At 48.4% G+C, this 15,902-nt stretch overlaps 1 protein-coding gene across 1 annotated transcript in view; it reads left to right on the top strand.

Moving 5' to 3' along the window:
- LOC119422512 (metal transporter CNNM1-like) overlaps positions 1-15,902 on the top strand; it is an 88,287-nt gene that overhangs the window by 58,924 nt on the left and 13,461 nt on the right. The window contains exon 6 of the mRNA XM_037689888.1: positions 15,323-15,468. Within this exon, the coding sequence (XP_037545816.1) occupies positions 15,323-15,468 (146 nt within the window). The remainder of the gene's footprint in view (positions 1-15,322; positions 15,469-15,902) is intronic.

The raw sequence follows: 15,902 nt of genomic DNA on the forward strand, positions 1-15,902 counted from the left end.
CTCTGCCCTGATCGGATGATCTGGCGGGAAGGTTTGGCTCCGTCCCAGCTCGTCGCCCTGATACCATCTGGCCTCGCTGTCCAGCTGTGATGTCACATTGGAACGAGGCTGCAGCTGGGCCCGGCAAGCTGAAGACATTCGTCTCCACCTTCGTCTCCATCTACAGAGTGGGGGGATTTTACAGATCAGTGTTTTTTTCTCTCGGTTCTCCCCCCTGGAGCCAAGCCTAGTGAAGGCTCTTGGGGCAAAAGCTTCCAGAATGGACAGGCAACCTATCCATCCAGGAAAGCGTGACCAGAAGGTGACAAAGCTCTCCAACCAAGCTCACCATTGCACATCCCAGGCGGTCGCAGCAAACAACAACATCGCTCTGCTGGCCTACAGCATCTCAAAGAGGCTGGAGGAAGCAGACCTGATGGAGGAGACAAAGAGCTCTCTCTGTAAAGCCGCTGACGTCATCTTAAACATGTGCGCCACCTCTGTGGTCTACCTGTTCCACATTGCCACACAGATGTCCATGATCCAGAGGATCATCTGGCTCTGCCTCTCGCCATCCTTGTCCAAGAGGCTGCAGAAAGACCTGCTGGAAGGCCCCATCACCCCAGATGTGCTGTTCGGGGCCAACTTCAGGACCATCCTTGAGAAATCGCAGAGGTCCGAGGAGGTCTCAGAGACTGTACACCATCTGATGACGTCACAGTCCTCCTCCTGCCCCTCCAGCCGCTGGAGGGACCGCCTTGGCCAGCAACAGCAGCAGAGGTGCTCCACAGCTGTGGGAGCGACTTCACCCTCCGTTCCTCTGCCGGCCCCCTCCACCAGGTAACAGCTTCTTGAGGGGAATGTGTGTGTTTTTTGATGATGTATGTTTTGAAATAAAACAGAAATATCTCTATGCAAAGAGGATCGAGGGTCAATTCATCTCACAAGACCCTCGGAGCATGTGGAGGGGCATTAAGTGCATAACAGATTATAAAGGAAGGAGTGAACAATGCCCCAAAGACCCATCTCTGCCTGATGCCCTCAACAAGTTCTATGCACGCTTTGAAGACCCGAACAGACCACCCAGCACCAGACTCACCTCACCACCCGATGAAGAGCATCTCAGCGTGACCTCAGCAGAAGTAAGGAGTACCTTCAGGAGGATTGATCCGCACAAGGCAACTGGCCCAGACAACATCCCCGGAAAAGTGTTGAAGGAATGTGCTGATCAGCTCTGTGAGGTGCTGGCAGACATCTTTAACACCTCACTTACCCTGGAGACGGTTCCCACCTGCCTGAAGACTGCCACCATCATCCCAGTCCCAAAAAGCTCTACAATGACTGGTCTGAATGACTATCGGCCAGTGGCCCTCACCCCGATAGTCGCTAAATGCTTCGAAAAACTGATCATGACTCACATCAAAACAACCATCAACATCAACGAGGACCCTCATCAGTACGCATACCGTGAGAACCGATCAACAGAGGATGCAATCTCCTCTGTGGTCCACACTGCACTCAACCACCTGGAGCAGAAAAACTCTTACGTCCGTATGCTCTTTGTGGACTTCACATCCGCCTTCAACACCATGATCCCCCAAACCCTGATGGACAAACTATCCACACTAGGACTAAGCCCCTCCATCTGCAACTGGGTACTAGACTTTTTAACAAACAGACCACAGTTAGTGAGGATCCACAACCTCTCCTCCTCCACCATAACCCTCAGCACTGGCTCTCCTCAGGGATGTGTGTTGAGCCCCCTTCTGTTTACTCTGCTCACATATGATTGTGCAGCTACCCATCCAGGCTGTCACATTGTAAAGTTTGCAGATGATACAGCGGTGGTGGGATGCATCACAAACAATTATGAATCCAGCTACAGGCAAGAGGTGGAACACCTGGAGAGCTGGTGCAGAGAGAATAACCTTCACATCAATGTGAAGAAGACAAAGGAGATGATTGTGGACTTCAGAAGGAACAAAAACACCTACACCCCCCTGAACATAAGAGGATCTGCGGTGGAAGTGGTCTCCAGCTACAAGTACTTGGGTGTACACATGAATGACAACCTCAGCTGGAGCAACAACACCACCAGCCTGATCAAGAAAGCTCATCAGAGACTCTACTTCCTCAGACGGCTGAGGCGAGCTGGTCTGGGAAGCTCAGTCCTCACCTCCTTCTACAGGTGTGCAGTGGAGAGCATCCTGTGCTCGAGCATCAATGTGTGGCATGGAGGCTGCACAGCTGCAGAAAGAAAAGCTTTGCAGAGAGTGGTGAAGGCTGCACAGAAATCTGTTGGAATCAGCCTCCCCACCATCACAGACATCTACACCTCCAGATGCAGGAAGAGGGCCACCTGCATCATGAAGGACCCCACCCACCCAGCACACACACTTTTTGCCCCACTCCCCTCAGGAAGGAGGTTAAGGAGCATTAAGTGTAGAACCACTAGACTGAGGAACAGCTTCTACCCTGAGGCTGTTAGACTCATGAATCTCTAACTAGAATAATCACTGTGTAAAACCATATCATGTTGCTGCTGATCTGTTTCATGTTGCTGCTGATCTGTTTCAATGTTGATGTGTTCATGCGTGCACATCTGCTCACAGACTCATGTTCATGTTTGTGCTGATGGTCAATGTTTTATGTTATGAGTGCTTAGTGTATATTTAGTTGAGGTTTTTCTTAGTTCATATCTTAGATGTTATTACTGTTTTTCTTATACATTTTATTGTTGGATGTAACTGGGACCCTGTGTACATAATTTCGCTCCACCACATGTACCACATGAGGTGCGAATGACAATAAAGAAACTCTGACTCTGACTCTGACTCTGAAAGTAAAGTTTCATCTCAGACTGTCAGATCAGCTGATCTCACAGCTGCCTCTGTTCACACATTCCCCACACAGAACGAGCCAGTAACCTCTAAACAGCGTTTTAAATGGCACCACAGTTCAGTATATATCACAAAACATTCGTCTGCCACGTCAGCTAAATTTATGTTTTTTCAGCAGACCGAGTCCGGAAAAATCCCTCTTTTCAGCCAGAGACTGTTGTTAATTTTTGCCGTTTTCTGCCCACTCACAGCGCAGCAGGAGTAAACGCATTTCTCCACGACAACTGCAGCCTCCACCGAAATGGCGTCTCACTCAGAAAGCGCTCATGCCTCCTCTTAGTGCGCACCGGCTCACCTCAGCTCTATGTGAGACCGCAGCCTGGGCTCAGCACAGAGGCACACATACAGCCTTTTTTCTGTTGGAGCCCCCCTCGGGTTCCCTCCAGAGAATCTCCAGAGCAAGTGATGACAGTAAGGCTTTTTAGTCTGGTTGACGTTCATGAGAAACATGACACAACACAAATGCGTTCCCGCTCTCCGAGCGTTACTCAGAGTGGCAGCAAGTGTGTTCCCTGAACAGATGGACGGACCATCTGATCAGAAGGGGTTACATGCTGCAGTTCGCTGCTCAACCCCCACCATTCAGAGGGATTATAGAGACGGTTCTGTCTTCTCCAGAACAGAGCTCGTCTGTTCTGTCAGAAGTTCAGGAATTTCTGACGAAAAACGATTTCTAGAGTTCCCAATGGAGAGGAAAATACGTTTTTTTTTCCTCCCACTACTTCCTGGTTCTGGTAAAAATCCGGAGGGATGAGACCCATTCTCAACTTGTTCATGTTCAGCAATTCTATCATGGGGAGACAATTCCACATGCTGACAAACAGCTGCTGGAGAACTTCACCAGAACAACTGGTTTTCACCTCCATAGATCTGAAGACCGCATATTTTCACATTTCCATCATTCTGAAACACCCCACGCACGTTCTCAAAATGCGTGGAGACAGCTCTGCAGTTGTTACACATGGCAGGAATGAGAATTCTTTTTATCTGGACGATCTGCTCTTACTAGCTTGGTCCAATTAGAAAGCAGTCGCACAGACCAAAACGCTAGTGTTACACCTGCTAAACCTGGGGTTTTCTATAAACTGGGAAAAGTTCCATTCGTCCGTCCCAGATGATTGTTTATCTGGAAGTGGAGCTAAACTCAACCACAATGAGAACCGTTTATCACAGCTGAGAGTCGAAGCTCTATCAGCTCAGCTCCACCGTGTCAAACCCAGCTCCGCTGTGTCAAACCCTGTAGCATAGTGACAGTCTGCCTGTCATGCGACTCTTGGGACGATGTCAGCGGCCCACATCGTGGTTCCGCTAGGCCTACTTCGCATGAGACGCCTTCGGAGATGGTTCGCCCGCCTGCACATAGATCCTGTGCGCCAGAAGAGGGGGATTATCTTTGTGCCCCCCTCCGTGATAACCGATCTGAATCACTGGGGAAACTACCTCATTCTGTCAGAGGGAGTTCCCATCAGCAGGCCTACATCACACGTCTTAGTGTTCACAGATGCATTCCTGTCAAGCTGGGAGGAATGTGTCTGTCCCAGGCAGTGGGAGCGCAGTGGCTGGACCACATGTCGGTTCACATAAATGTGCTAGAATGTTTCACGGTCTGAAACATGATTCAGCATTTTGCCCCTGCTGCGGGATCAGCATGTTCTGATCCACAAAGACAACAAAATGACGGCAGCTTACATAAACCGTTAGGGAGGCGTGCGCTCAGCCTAACTGTTACACTTACAAAACAGCTCTTGTGCTGGGCACACAAAAAACCTGCTCTCCGTCAGAGCAGTGTACATTCCCAGCATCCTGAACAAGCGAGCGGATATCATGTCGAGGGGCGGTCCCCGTCACAGAGACTGGAGCCCCCATCCCGAGCTGATCTCTCGGATTTGGAGCAGGTTCGGCTGAGCAGCAGTGGATCTGTCCGCCACATGGGAGAACGCCCAGTGTCATTTATGGTTCTCACTGAGCCCACGAGACGACCCACCATTAGGAGTGGACGCCTTCACTCACAGTCCAGCAGTCACATGTCGAAGTGTCCCTGGGCAAGACACTGAACCCCTCATATCCTCTGATGTGTGGCCCATCGGTGTCTGAATGTGATCTAAAGCACTGATTAGTCTCATTAGAATGATTTGTTCAATTAGCTTTGTAGAAATCTAGTAGAGTGCTGTATGAATGGGTAAATGAGGACACAGATTGTAGTGTAAAGCGCTTTGAGTATCTTGAAATAAGATAGAAAGGCGCTATATAAGTACAGTCCATTTACCATTTACAGTCTGTGGGCAAAAATGCTCCTTTATGCGCTTATATCAAAGTGGACAGCTTTTCAGCGCTGGTGCACAGAGAAAGGTGTAGAGGCCATCTCATGTCCACTAGGTAGCATGCTATCCTTTCTGCAGCAGCTGATGGACACCCGTTGATGAAGCGTTTCCTGAAAGGTGTACGGAGACACATACCGGTGTCACGTCCTTTAGCTCCACAGTGGGACCTAATGATGGTCCTGCACACTCTGATCAAAGCTCCTTCTGAGCATTTAGATCAGGTTTCACTTAAATTTCTGTCATTTAAAACAGCCCTGCTGTTAGTTCTGATGTCGGCAAAGAGAGTGAGTGTTTGTTTGCTCTCTTTGTTGCTCCCTCATGTCTCAGAATTCAAGCTGACGGCAGTTCAGCTGTACTGCGTTTTAACCCTGCTCTGAAAAGCATCACAAGCTCACTCAGATCGAGAGTGATAACCTTGGATGGGTTTTTATCCTCTTACTCATAATTCTGAGGAGGAAGCAACAACTCATCACCTCCTGTCCCATGCGTGCATTTTCATGTTACGTGTCGCACACGACCACACTGCGCCGTTTTCAGCCTATGTTCGTGCATTACAGGGACAGCTCTTCAGGACATCCTCTATTCACCCAGCGCCTCTCACACTGGTTGTGTGAAGCTATTACTGAAGTTTACAGTTCTTCTTGACTGGATCCTCCAGAGAATCTCAGCGCATTCCACCAGAGGGTTTTCATTCTCCATGGCTCTGCATCGAGGGATGACAGTGGAGGATATTTGTATGGCGGCTGCCTGGTCATCGCCATGTTCAATGATTCATTTTTATCTATGTGATGTTTCTACTTTCTCCATGACCCATTCTGTTCTCAGGGTTCTGACACAATGATTATTATTTGTTTCATGGAGCTTCACGTTTGAGCTCACACCTGCCTGCATGCAGTCGCAGTGTGAGATATTTATTATCAGTCACAAGTTCATGACTGCTGATTTTATCGTTATTAATCGGTTCATCCTGTGGAGCTGTTGGTCTGCTCTGTTCATTGTTACACTGTTACGATTCGTATCCTCCATTGATCCTATTCACAGCAGCAGGTCTGCTATCTCAGCCTTTTTCCTCACCAGAGATTTTTTCCGGTGCGCTCCTGCACATGGAGCACGCAATTACGCAGCGTGTAATTATGCACACAGAAGGCTGAGTGATGAAATGTTTTTGTTTTTTTTGTGCAAGTTCCCTGGAACCCCTCCAAAGAAATCGCTCTTGATTTAAAAGAGCTTGTGATGTTTTTAGGCATAAAAGCTGGGTTTGGTCTTAGATCAGCTGAGCTGCCGTCAGCCTGAATTCTGAGACATGACGGAGCGACAGAGCAGATAAATCGCTCACTCTCTTAGCGGATGTTAAAGCCAGCAGCAGGGCTGTTTAAAGAGACAAGAATTTAATTGGAACCTGATCCAGAGGCTCAAATAGAGCTTTGATTAGGGCTCACAGGACCAGCGTTAAATCCCACTGTGGAACAAGTGGGCGTGAAACAGGCCTGCGTCTTTGTACATCTTTTAGAAAACGCTTCATTAGCAGATGATTAAAAGCTGTTTTGTCTCCGAATCCTTCGTGTCAGAAAGAGATGGTTGCAGCATACGTTTTAATTGTGCTGAACGCCAAATTTCTGTCCATCAGCTGCTGCAGAAAGGACAGCACATCGCCTAGAGGACATGAGGTGGCCTCTACACCTTTCTCTGTACCACAGCGCTGAAAAACTGTCCACTTGTGTACAGTGCTGTGGTAGATGTAGCACGTGAATCCTGGATTGTGCGCACTACATTCTGTGGGATACCCATCCTCTCTAAGCGGATCCGCTCAGCGGCCAGACCCACAAGTGCTGGCCTATTTCTGGGTAACTCCTGATTGCTCCTCCTGCCTGAAGGAGAGAGTCCTCCCTCCATGGCAGTTTCCACGGGTGCCCCGACAGCAGGCGTTGCAGGACTGGGAAACCATGGTGCGTTCATGCGCTCGGGGGCCACCAGGAGAGCTGTCAATCCCTCCTCCTGAACTCGGTTCAAGAACCGTACAATCAGAGGAGGTGGAGGAAATGTGTAAAGAAGCATTTTGGGCCATGGGCTGTGAGCAAACGCATCCACCCCCAGCGGTGGTTCGTCTCATGGGCTCAGAGAAAACCATAGTTGACACTGAGTGTTTTCTCGTTTCACAAACAGGTCCACGGCTGCTTTGCCAAATTTCTGCCACTTCTGGGCCATCAGGTCTGGATGGGGGATCCAGTCCCCGTGACGCGGACAGCCCCTGGACATGACATCTGCCCCTTTGTTCAGAACATCGGGTATGTAAACTGTTCTGATAGAGAGCAGATTTTGGTGTGCCCAACACAGTAGTTTTCGCGCAGTGTGTAACATCTGGGCTGAGCGCACACACCCCTGCCGGTTTATGTACGCAGCAGTAACCTTGTTGGCTGTGTGAATCAAAACGTGTTGATTCTGCAGCACAGGAGCAAAGTGTTGAATCACGTTCAAAAACGTGCAACACTCCAAAACATTTATGTGGGCTGATGTGTGATGAGGCCACAGCGCCCCTACAGCTTGAGATAGGCATGCCCCCCCCAACCTGACAGCGACGCATCTGTGAAGACTGACACATGTGACGTGGGTCTGCTGACGGGGACTCCCTCCGACAGAGCCAGGGTGTTTTCCCAGTGTCGGAGGTCTGCTCTCACAGAGGGAGGAACAATGATCATCCGTCTCTTTTGTTTTACTGGATCCACACGCAGGTGCGCAAACCAGCTCTGGAGGCGTCTCATGTGTAAAAAATCCAGCAGAACCACTGTGTGAGCTGATGACATCATTTCTAACAGTTTCATGACGGAAAAACAGCTGTCACCACTCTGCTAGGTCTCACGTGACGGAGCTGGTCTTTTAAAGTGTCGATTCTCGTTTGTTTTAAACGAGCCTGCATGGTGGTCGAGTTTAATTCCACTCCCAGATACACAATCGTCTGGGCTGGGAGAATCTAGCATTTCTTCCAATTCATGGCGAAGCCCAGATTTAACAGGTGGGATGTCAACACCTGAGCCTGCATCGCTGCTTCCTATCTGGAGCGTGACAGCGGCAGCAGGTCGTCCAGGTAAAAACAAAACTCACATCCCTGCTCTGTGTAACGGTTGCAGGGCCGTTTCCACATATTTGAGAACGTCGAGGCGCGAGGGAATATTCGAGCGGCAAACTGTTATACCGATACTGCATCCCTTGAAAAGAGAAGCACACAAATTTTCTGTTAGGAATGATCGGTATGTGGAAGTAGGCATCTTCAGGTCAATGGAAGGCAAACCAGTCATTTCTCTGGATGTTGTCCAGCAGATGTTTGGTTGTCAACATGTGAAAGTTGACAAATCCAAAATGGTTCTCATTTCTCCAGTCCGTTTGGGAACCAGGAAGTAATGAGAGTAAAACCCTGTGTTTACTTCTCCGTAGGGAACCCTGGAGATCACCTCTTTTACCAGAAGTTCTTGGACTTCTGCATTCAGGAATGAGATTTAGTCTGGTGATGACAGGACCGTCTCTAAAATTCCTCAGAACGGGAGGGGTCGGGTTGCAAATTGTAACGTGTATAGATGTCATTCAGTCCACCGCCTCGACAGCCTTCATGCGTCGTGGGAGTGTGATCCGCGTGACCCACGGCGAGGCTTCCTCGAAAAGGGGTCTGAACGTACCTGTGTGCTGCGTTCGGACCGCGGGTCCACGTTCATGTCTAAGTAAACCAGCTAGTGTTGAGGAGAGGCGTGTGACAACTGATGACGCCATCAGGGGACGCATGTTTGACGCCACTACGGTAAAGCACATGTCGTTCCTGCTGCGAGCGGGGACCTGCGCTGGGCTCGCTTTGCGGTCTCGCATCTATGCTGACATGAGCGGGCGGTCGCTGAGGAGCGGTGAGTGCGACTTCATCCACGCTGTGCCATTTGAGTGAAGGCTGCGAGCCCCCCGGGAGCATGCGTTTTCCTTGGTGGGACATGCGTCGCTCTCGCTGGGAACAAAGTTCGTCACTGGGTTCGTTCAGCTGTCTCATGCTTGTGCTGACGTGAGCGGCCGGGCGCTGAGGATCGGTGAGTGAAGGCTGTCTGTGTTGCGGAGGCACGCGCTTGCTTCGGTGCGGCATGTGCTGCTCTCGCTGGAAGCGAGGTCCCTCACCGGACCAGTTCTGCAGCCTCACATTAATGCCGATGTGAGCCGGTGAACGCCGGTGAACTGTGTGTGCACCTTCATTAACGCGCGCCGTTAGGGTAACAGCTGTTCACGTCACGTGAGTGTGCGTTTGGCACCGCTCAAGTGAAGATTGTACATTTCAGGCTGAAAAACGAGTTATTTCGCTTACCATTGTTGTGTCATGCGAACATCTCATCTCGTTTTAGAGCAGTGGTGATTTAAAATAAAACTTTATTTAAGGACACCGGCTCGCTCCGTGTGGAGGATGTGTACGCAGCCACTGTGAGTTATCCGAGCTTACAGACTGGCTAAGAACAGGCACGTTAATCATTGAATGATGTTTTATTTCAACATTTGTGTCATCTTTACACACACCCTCCGCAGACTGTCATTTTGAATCTTTTCCCCCGTGAGCTCTGGGATTTGTTGGTCCAGGGTGCCGTCTGCTGGGGATCTCTGGGAAAACGTTGGACACTCGGTTGCCAGGATGAAGAGGGCCAGTCTCTGACGGACGGGTCTGCAGTGAAGCTCAGCGAGACGGCCGTGGAACGTCTTTGCCACCGGCCCATTTCGTGTGTAGGATGTGAGAGGGAGCCGCTGTCAGCTCATCCGAGCTGACAGACTGGCTACAAATAGACGCTTTCATCATTAGATGATGTTTTAATCCAAACTCGTGTCACCTTCACACACATCCTCCGCAAAAAAAACCGTCATTTGCTCTGCGATTTGTTGTCCTAGAGCATCATCTGTTGACGGTCTCAGGGAAACGCTGAAAACTCCGTCCTCCGGCTGTGATGCAGGCCGGCAGACAGCAAAAGAGGCGCACCGGTTGAGGATGACGTCAGCTGCCCTACAGAAGCAGCGTACATCTACTCCCGCCTCTGAATGTGTACACAAACAACGTAACGTATTGTTCGCTGCGGCCGTCTGGAACGAATGCTAGTAAGCTCGGTTGGAGAGCGGTGTTACCGTCTGGATTATGCTAACCGGAGGCGTGGGACGCTGGTCCAACTTGGACATCTTGCTCCGAGAAAAGCCTCTGTCAGGCTCGGCTCCAGGGGGCACTGAGGGGATTTCCGCTCAGTGAAAACCCCTCCACTCTGGTGATGGGTGCGGATGTGGGAACCGGCGCCCTATTCTACCAGTAACGGCTGCAGCCTCGTCCCAGAAGGACGTCACCGCTGGGAAACCGAGGCCAGATGGGATCAGGATGACGAGCTGGGATGGAGCCCAGAAAAACCTTCCCGCCGGGTCATCCGAACTGGCGGAGAAGGCGCGGGACATAAAAAAGGTCCCTTCATGTCAGCCGCCTCCTGGGTTACGCTGGGCAAACTCCAGAGGGTGCTGTCGACTGGAAGCAGTGTGATCGCCAATGCGAAACAAGGTGGGATGAGGTGAGCGTTCGCTCAGCCCCCCTCCACCGACACTACGCTCTCCAGGAGGGAATGAGCAGCGGGGCTGCTGATGATGTTGCCTGTCTCGGAGGAACCATCCGATTCGCTCCAAGGGTCGGCGATAAGAGGAAAATTGCAAGATGGCGTTGTCCAGCGTGTAGCGACCTGTCACTGAGAAATACTCCTTGGCGCTTACCTTGAAACAAGACTGCTCGTCAGCTTCTCCTCGGGGAGAAGAGCTCACCGGGGTGACCGGAGGTCGACGTGATGGGCCAAGCATTCTTAACAGAGGTTGGTCATCTACACAACTTTCCTTCTTCATTCTTCTGACAGTGCTATTAGCTCGCTGAAGAAAAATGGGGAGCCGATTACCCACTCTTAACGTAATTTATACGGACCGGATGGGTTCCACACAGCAGGTGGGCGTAGACTAAATTTTTTCAGTGTAATGCTCCGCATGACGGGATAAAACCCACTAAGCGACAGCTCTTAAAGGGCAAAGCCTATATGAAATAGAACAGGAACATGTCTGCATTGGTCCCTGCCAGGAGTCCAACAGATTCTTAAAGCCACTTAGAGAGGTCAAGGACAAGAGAGCTTCAATTGTTTTTGTAAGATATTCCAGGAAACGGGAGCGGAGTAGGAGAAGGCCCTCTTGCCTAGTTCAGTCCTCATTGAGGGAACACTGCAGGTAATAATGTCCTGAGAGCGCACGCCGTAGTTGCACTCACGTAGAGACATGTAGAAGGAGATGTGTGAAGGCAGCAGACCAAGAAGTGATTTAAAGATGAAAATGTACCAGTGGGAGAGTCTGCGTGAAGTTAAGGAGGCTCAATGGGATTACCTGTCTAAATAAAGGTTGAATGAATGAAAAATAATGATGTCCAGTTAACTAATGAATACAGGGTGCAGTGGTGGGTACGATAATCACAGCCAGTTATGAATCTTAGTGCACCATGAGAGACAGCATCCAACATCTGAGGGGATCTTGTAGGAGCGTTCATGTAAATAATGTCACCGTAATCAATGGAGGGAAGGAGGGTCACAGATACAATAAATGCAATAATAAATAAATAATAAATGCACGTTGACGGTCAAATCAGCTGCATTTCAAAAGCTGATTCATGGAAGTGGGAGCACGCAGAGGGACGAATTGCTGTGTGTTTCTTTGAAATTTAAGAAGAAAACCACTTAAAAACAATTATTTGTTTGCTTGACTTTATTTATAGTAAAGGTGTGTCTCCCCTCCCTGGGCTGCCACCTTACCGTGGTGGAGGGGTTTGAGTGACCCAATGATCCTAGGAGCTTTGCTGTCAGGGGCTTCATGCCCCTATTAGGGTCACCCAAGGTAGACAGTTCCTAGGTGAGAGACCAGACAAAGTGCAGCCCAGAGACCCCTTATGATGAAAAAGATGGATGGAAACAGCGTTCCCTGGCCCAGAAGTGGGCCACCGGGGCCCCACTCTGGAGCTGGGCCTGGAGGTGGGGTACGCTGGCGAGCGCCTGGTGGACGGGCTTTTACCCATGGAGCCCAGCTGGGAACAGCCAGGTTTTGGCTGTCAGCAGCAAAACTGGTTGATCCATTCTGAGAAGGTGCTATTTCTAAGACTGAGCTGAATACAGCACTTCAGACTGAGGAAGTCTTTCAGATGAAAGACGAAATGTTTCTACATTTTTTTTTTGTTGTTGTTTTGCTTTGTTTTGTTTTTTGAATGGCCAGAGCATAGGCGTCGCAACCATTATATGTGAAGGGGACAAGTCCCCCTCCACATTAAAAACCGTTCATTTGGACCCCCCCCCCCCCCCCATTACTATGAAACATTAGTTCAGGCGGCGCAGTTTCTCTTTTTTCGTGACCAAATCCATTCCACTTGATTAATAGGAGAATACTCAAACCACTGAAACTTCACTCCAGGTTTTCCTGGTTACCTACAGGTTACCTCCAAATCTAACACAGAGCAGAAACTGTGCAGGCAGCAGCTGCTGAGTCTCCTGCTTCGGCAGAAAACGCGCACAGGTGGAGGAGATGGAGACACCTCTGTGTTGCTCGTGTAGTGAACCTGATCTGACCCTGATCTGACCCTGATGACCTCAAATCTATCAGATGGACAGAGACTGTTATTTTCATTGATCTGAATACAGTCTGAGCCATCTGGTGACTTTCTTTCTTGAATTATTCAAGCAGAAAAGACAATTCTCTATAATCATTACTGTATTACAAATGTTTAATAATCAAATTGTGTTAGTTCCATTCAATGCTTACAGGTTGGAAAGAACTACTCATTTTTATTTTACATAAACAGTAAGTAATGATTTTTATTCCTCATTCAAGAAGAAATCAGGTTAATATGCATTTCTTGATTTTCTGTCTGAAATGAGCTAAGTTTTGTAAGTATGTGAAAGGTCGAGTCTTGGTCAACTAAAATGTTTACTGAGAAGAAATGTCATGTTTTACTATTTGAGAAGATACAACAGCGTGAGACTCCACGAAGTCTGGTCGTCTGCAATAATCTTTTCTGTATGTTGAAAACAATCCTTGACTTATGATAACATCTTACATCACAAACCACACCTCTATTTCTGGTACATCCACGAATCAGAAAGCTCTAAATTGAACCGGAAGTCGACCCATTTAAAATGTGGCAACTTCCCCAGTTCATGTTAGAATGGAAGAGAATTCGAGAATTCAGGAGAGTCTGGAGTCTGATAGTTCCAGAGGCTGAGGAGTTCTGAAGAATGGAAAGGAGTCTGAATTCTTGGGTGCAAACGCATTCAAGATGATCCAGAGACGTTTTGGGATTATAATTTCTGTTTGAAAACCACGTACGACTCTCTGAGGGTTTGGTAGTCCTCAACGGAGACGCTGGAAAAAGTCTGGAGGATTCTCTATCGAGCTGACCTACGTCAATCAGGTAACGGTCTCCTCTTCGACTAAAGTGTACCGGAGGCAAGCTGAGATCTCATGGAGCGTGCAACTTCTGGTCAACAGATTAATTCCCTCACATATCTCTCTGTAAGATAACTCCATTTCATCTTAAAACTCTCCTCTTTCTCATAAAATCAGTACAGATATTTTAGAAATATCTGAAGCAAAGTCCTCGTTCACCGCCGAGTGATCAATGCTCATTTTCTGTGAAACTTGTCTGTTATTATTTTCATATTTTGCCAAATTAATGTAAATGTTTGATGTTAAACTTTGATTCTGAAAATAAATGACCGCATTCATTTTGATGGGTCAAAGGTAAATAACGTCTCTCGTTACATTTCTGTTAAATTCAATGCACGACATTACACAGTCAGAAAGATGAGGAACTCGTGAATATTGTATCAATATATATCTCATATATTGTCATACTACACTCGCTCGACAGTTTAGCAAGCTTAGTGCGGGCAGTTGTTGACTGGGGGAGGGGGGGTTGATCATCAACATATATTCATGTTAGGAGGATGCTTGAGAGGAGCGCTACGTCTGTAGCTTCTTAGCTTAGCAGTAACTGTGATGCTGTCAGACGCTGCAGGTGTAAGAGACGCTGTGTGTTCAGGTGCATTAAAGTTGAAATGTGTTTAAACCCCCACACCTTATTGTCCTCAAGCTTCATGAGAAACATCATTTAGATGAGCAGTGTTGAACACAAGTAAAAAAGTTCAGTCGTGATGTTTTTTATTTCTCCATAAACACAAATAGTGCCGATCTGACGCTCTGTGTTAAAGTGTATTAAAGTTAAAATGTCTTTAAACCCACAGCTGAATTTACACAAACTTGGTGAGAAACATGTTTTAAATGTGTGGAATTAAAGTAAATCTAGGTGAAATGCTGTTTTTTTTTGTTTTTTTTTTGTACATCAGTATACACTTCATTGCGCGCGCACATGCACACGCACACACACACACCTACACCCATCATTTTGTCCCCCCCCCCCCCCCCCCCCACATTACAGATGCTTCTGACGCCCTTGGTCCAGAGGACCAGATTTAACTTTTTTAAACAGTTTAAAACAGTTGAATTATGGCATTTAATTTCTACTTGACTCGTTTCAACACTGAAAAATTCCAGGTCCCAGTGTTTAAAGTAGGATTAAATAAAATGGTCTTTCTGAGGTGATACAGGGTTTGATTAGGAAAAGCAAGTTTTTATTCCAGGCAGCACGGTGGCGCAACTGGTAGAGCTGCTGCCTCTCAGTGAGAAGGTTGCTAGTTCAAACCCTGGTCCAGGGAGGGGCCTTTCTGGGTGGAGTTTGCATGTTCTCTCTGTGCATGTGTGGGTTTTCTCTGTGTACTCCAGTTTTCATCCACAGACCAAAAACATGCATGTTAGGCTGATTGGTAACTCTAAAATGTCTCTAGGTGTGAGTAAGAGAGTGAATGGTTGTTTGTCTCTATGTGTCCCTGTGATGGACTGGAGACCTGTCCAGGGTGTACCCCACCCCTCGCACAGTGATTACTGGACATGGGCACCATTGACCCCCTTGACCCAAAATGGACGAAGCGGGTAAAAGATAATGGATGGATGGATGGATGGAAGTTTTTATGCCAATGGGGATGAGTTGATCAAAAATTTCTCCTTCAGTCCACAGGTCTCCATCTCGCAGCAGTGGTTTGGACCGCTCAGAGTCTATGCTGTACGGTGGGAGCATGGGCCAGCTGAACGGAGTGGGGAACGCCTACCTGCCAGACTACACCGTCAGGCAGCTCACTCACCTGCAAGTTATCAAGGTGCCTGCAATTCATATTTTACATATAATATCCTCCATATAGGGCAGCACGGTGGAGCAAGTGGTAGAGCTGCTATCTCTCAGCGAGAAGGTTAACCGAGTTCAAATCCCAGACCAGGGGCCATTCTGGGTGGAGTCTACATGTTCTTTCCATTCGTGGGTTTTCGCTGGGAACTCTGGTTTCCTCCCACAGACACAAAAGCATGCAAGTTAGGCTCATTGGTAACTCTAAATTGTCCCTAGGTGTGAGTGAGAGAGTGAATGGTTGTCTCGTTTGTCTATATGTGGCCCTGTGATGGTCTGGAGACCTGTGCAGGAGACCCGCCTCGGACACAGTGATGGCTGGATATGGGCACCAGTGACCCACGCAACGCGAAAAGGAAGAAGCGGGTAAAGATAATGGATGGATGGATGGATATCCTCCATATATATATA

This window comes from Nematolebias whitei, chromosome 16, assembly GCF_014905685.2.
Source record: "Nematolebias whitei isolate Nwh7 chromosome 16, NemWhi1, whole genome shotgun sequence".
NCBI classification, from domain to species: domain Eukaryota; kingdom Metazoa; phylum Chordata; class Actinopteri; order Cyprinodontiformes; family Rivulidae; genus Nematolebias; species Nematolebias whitei.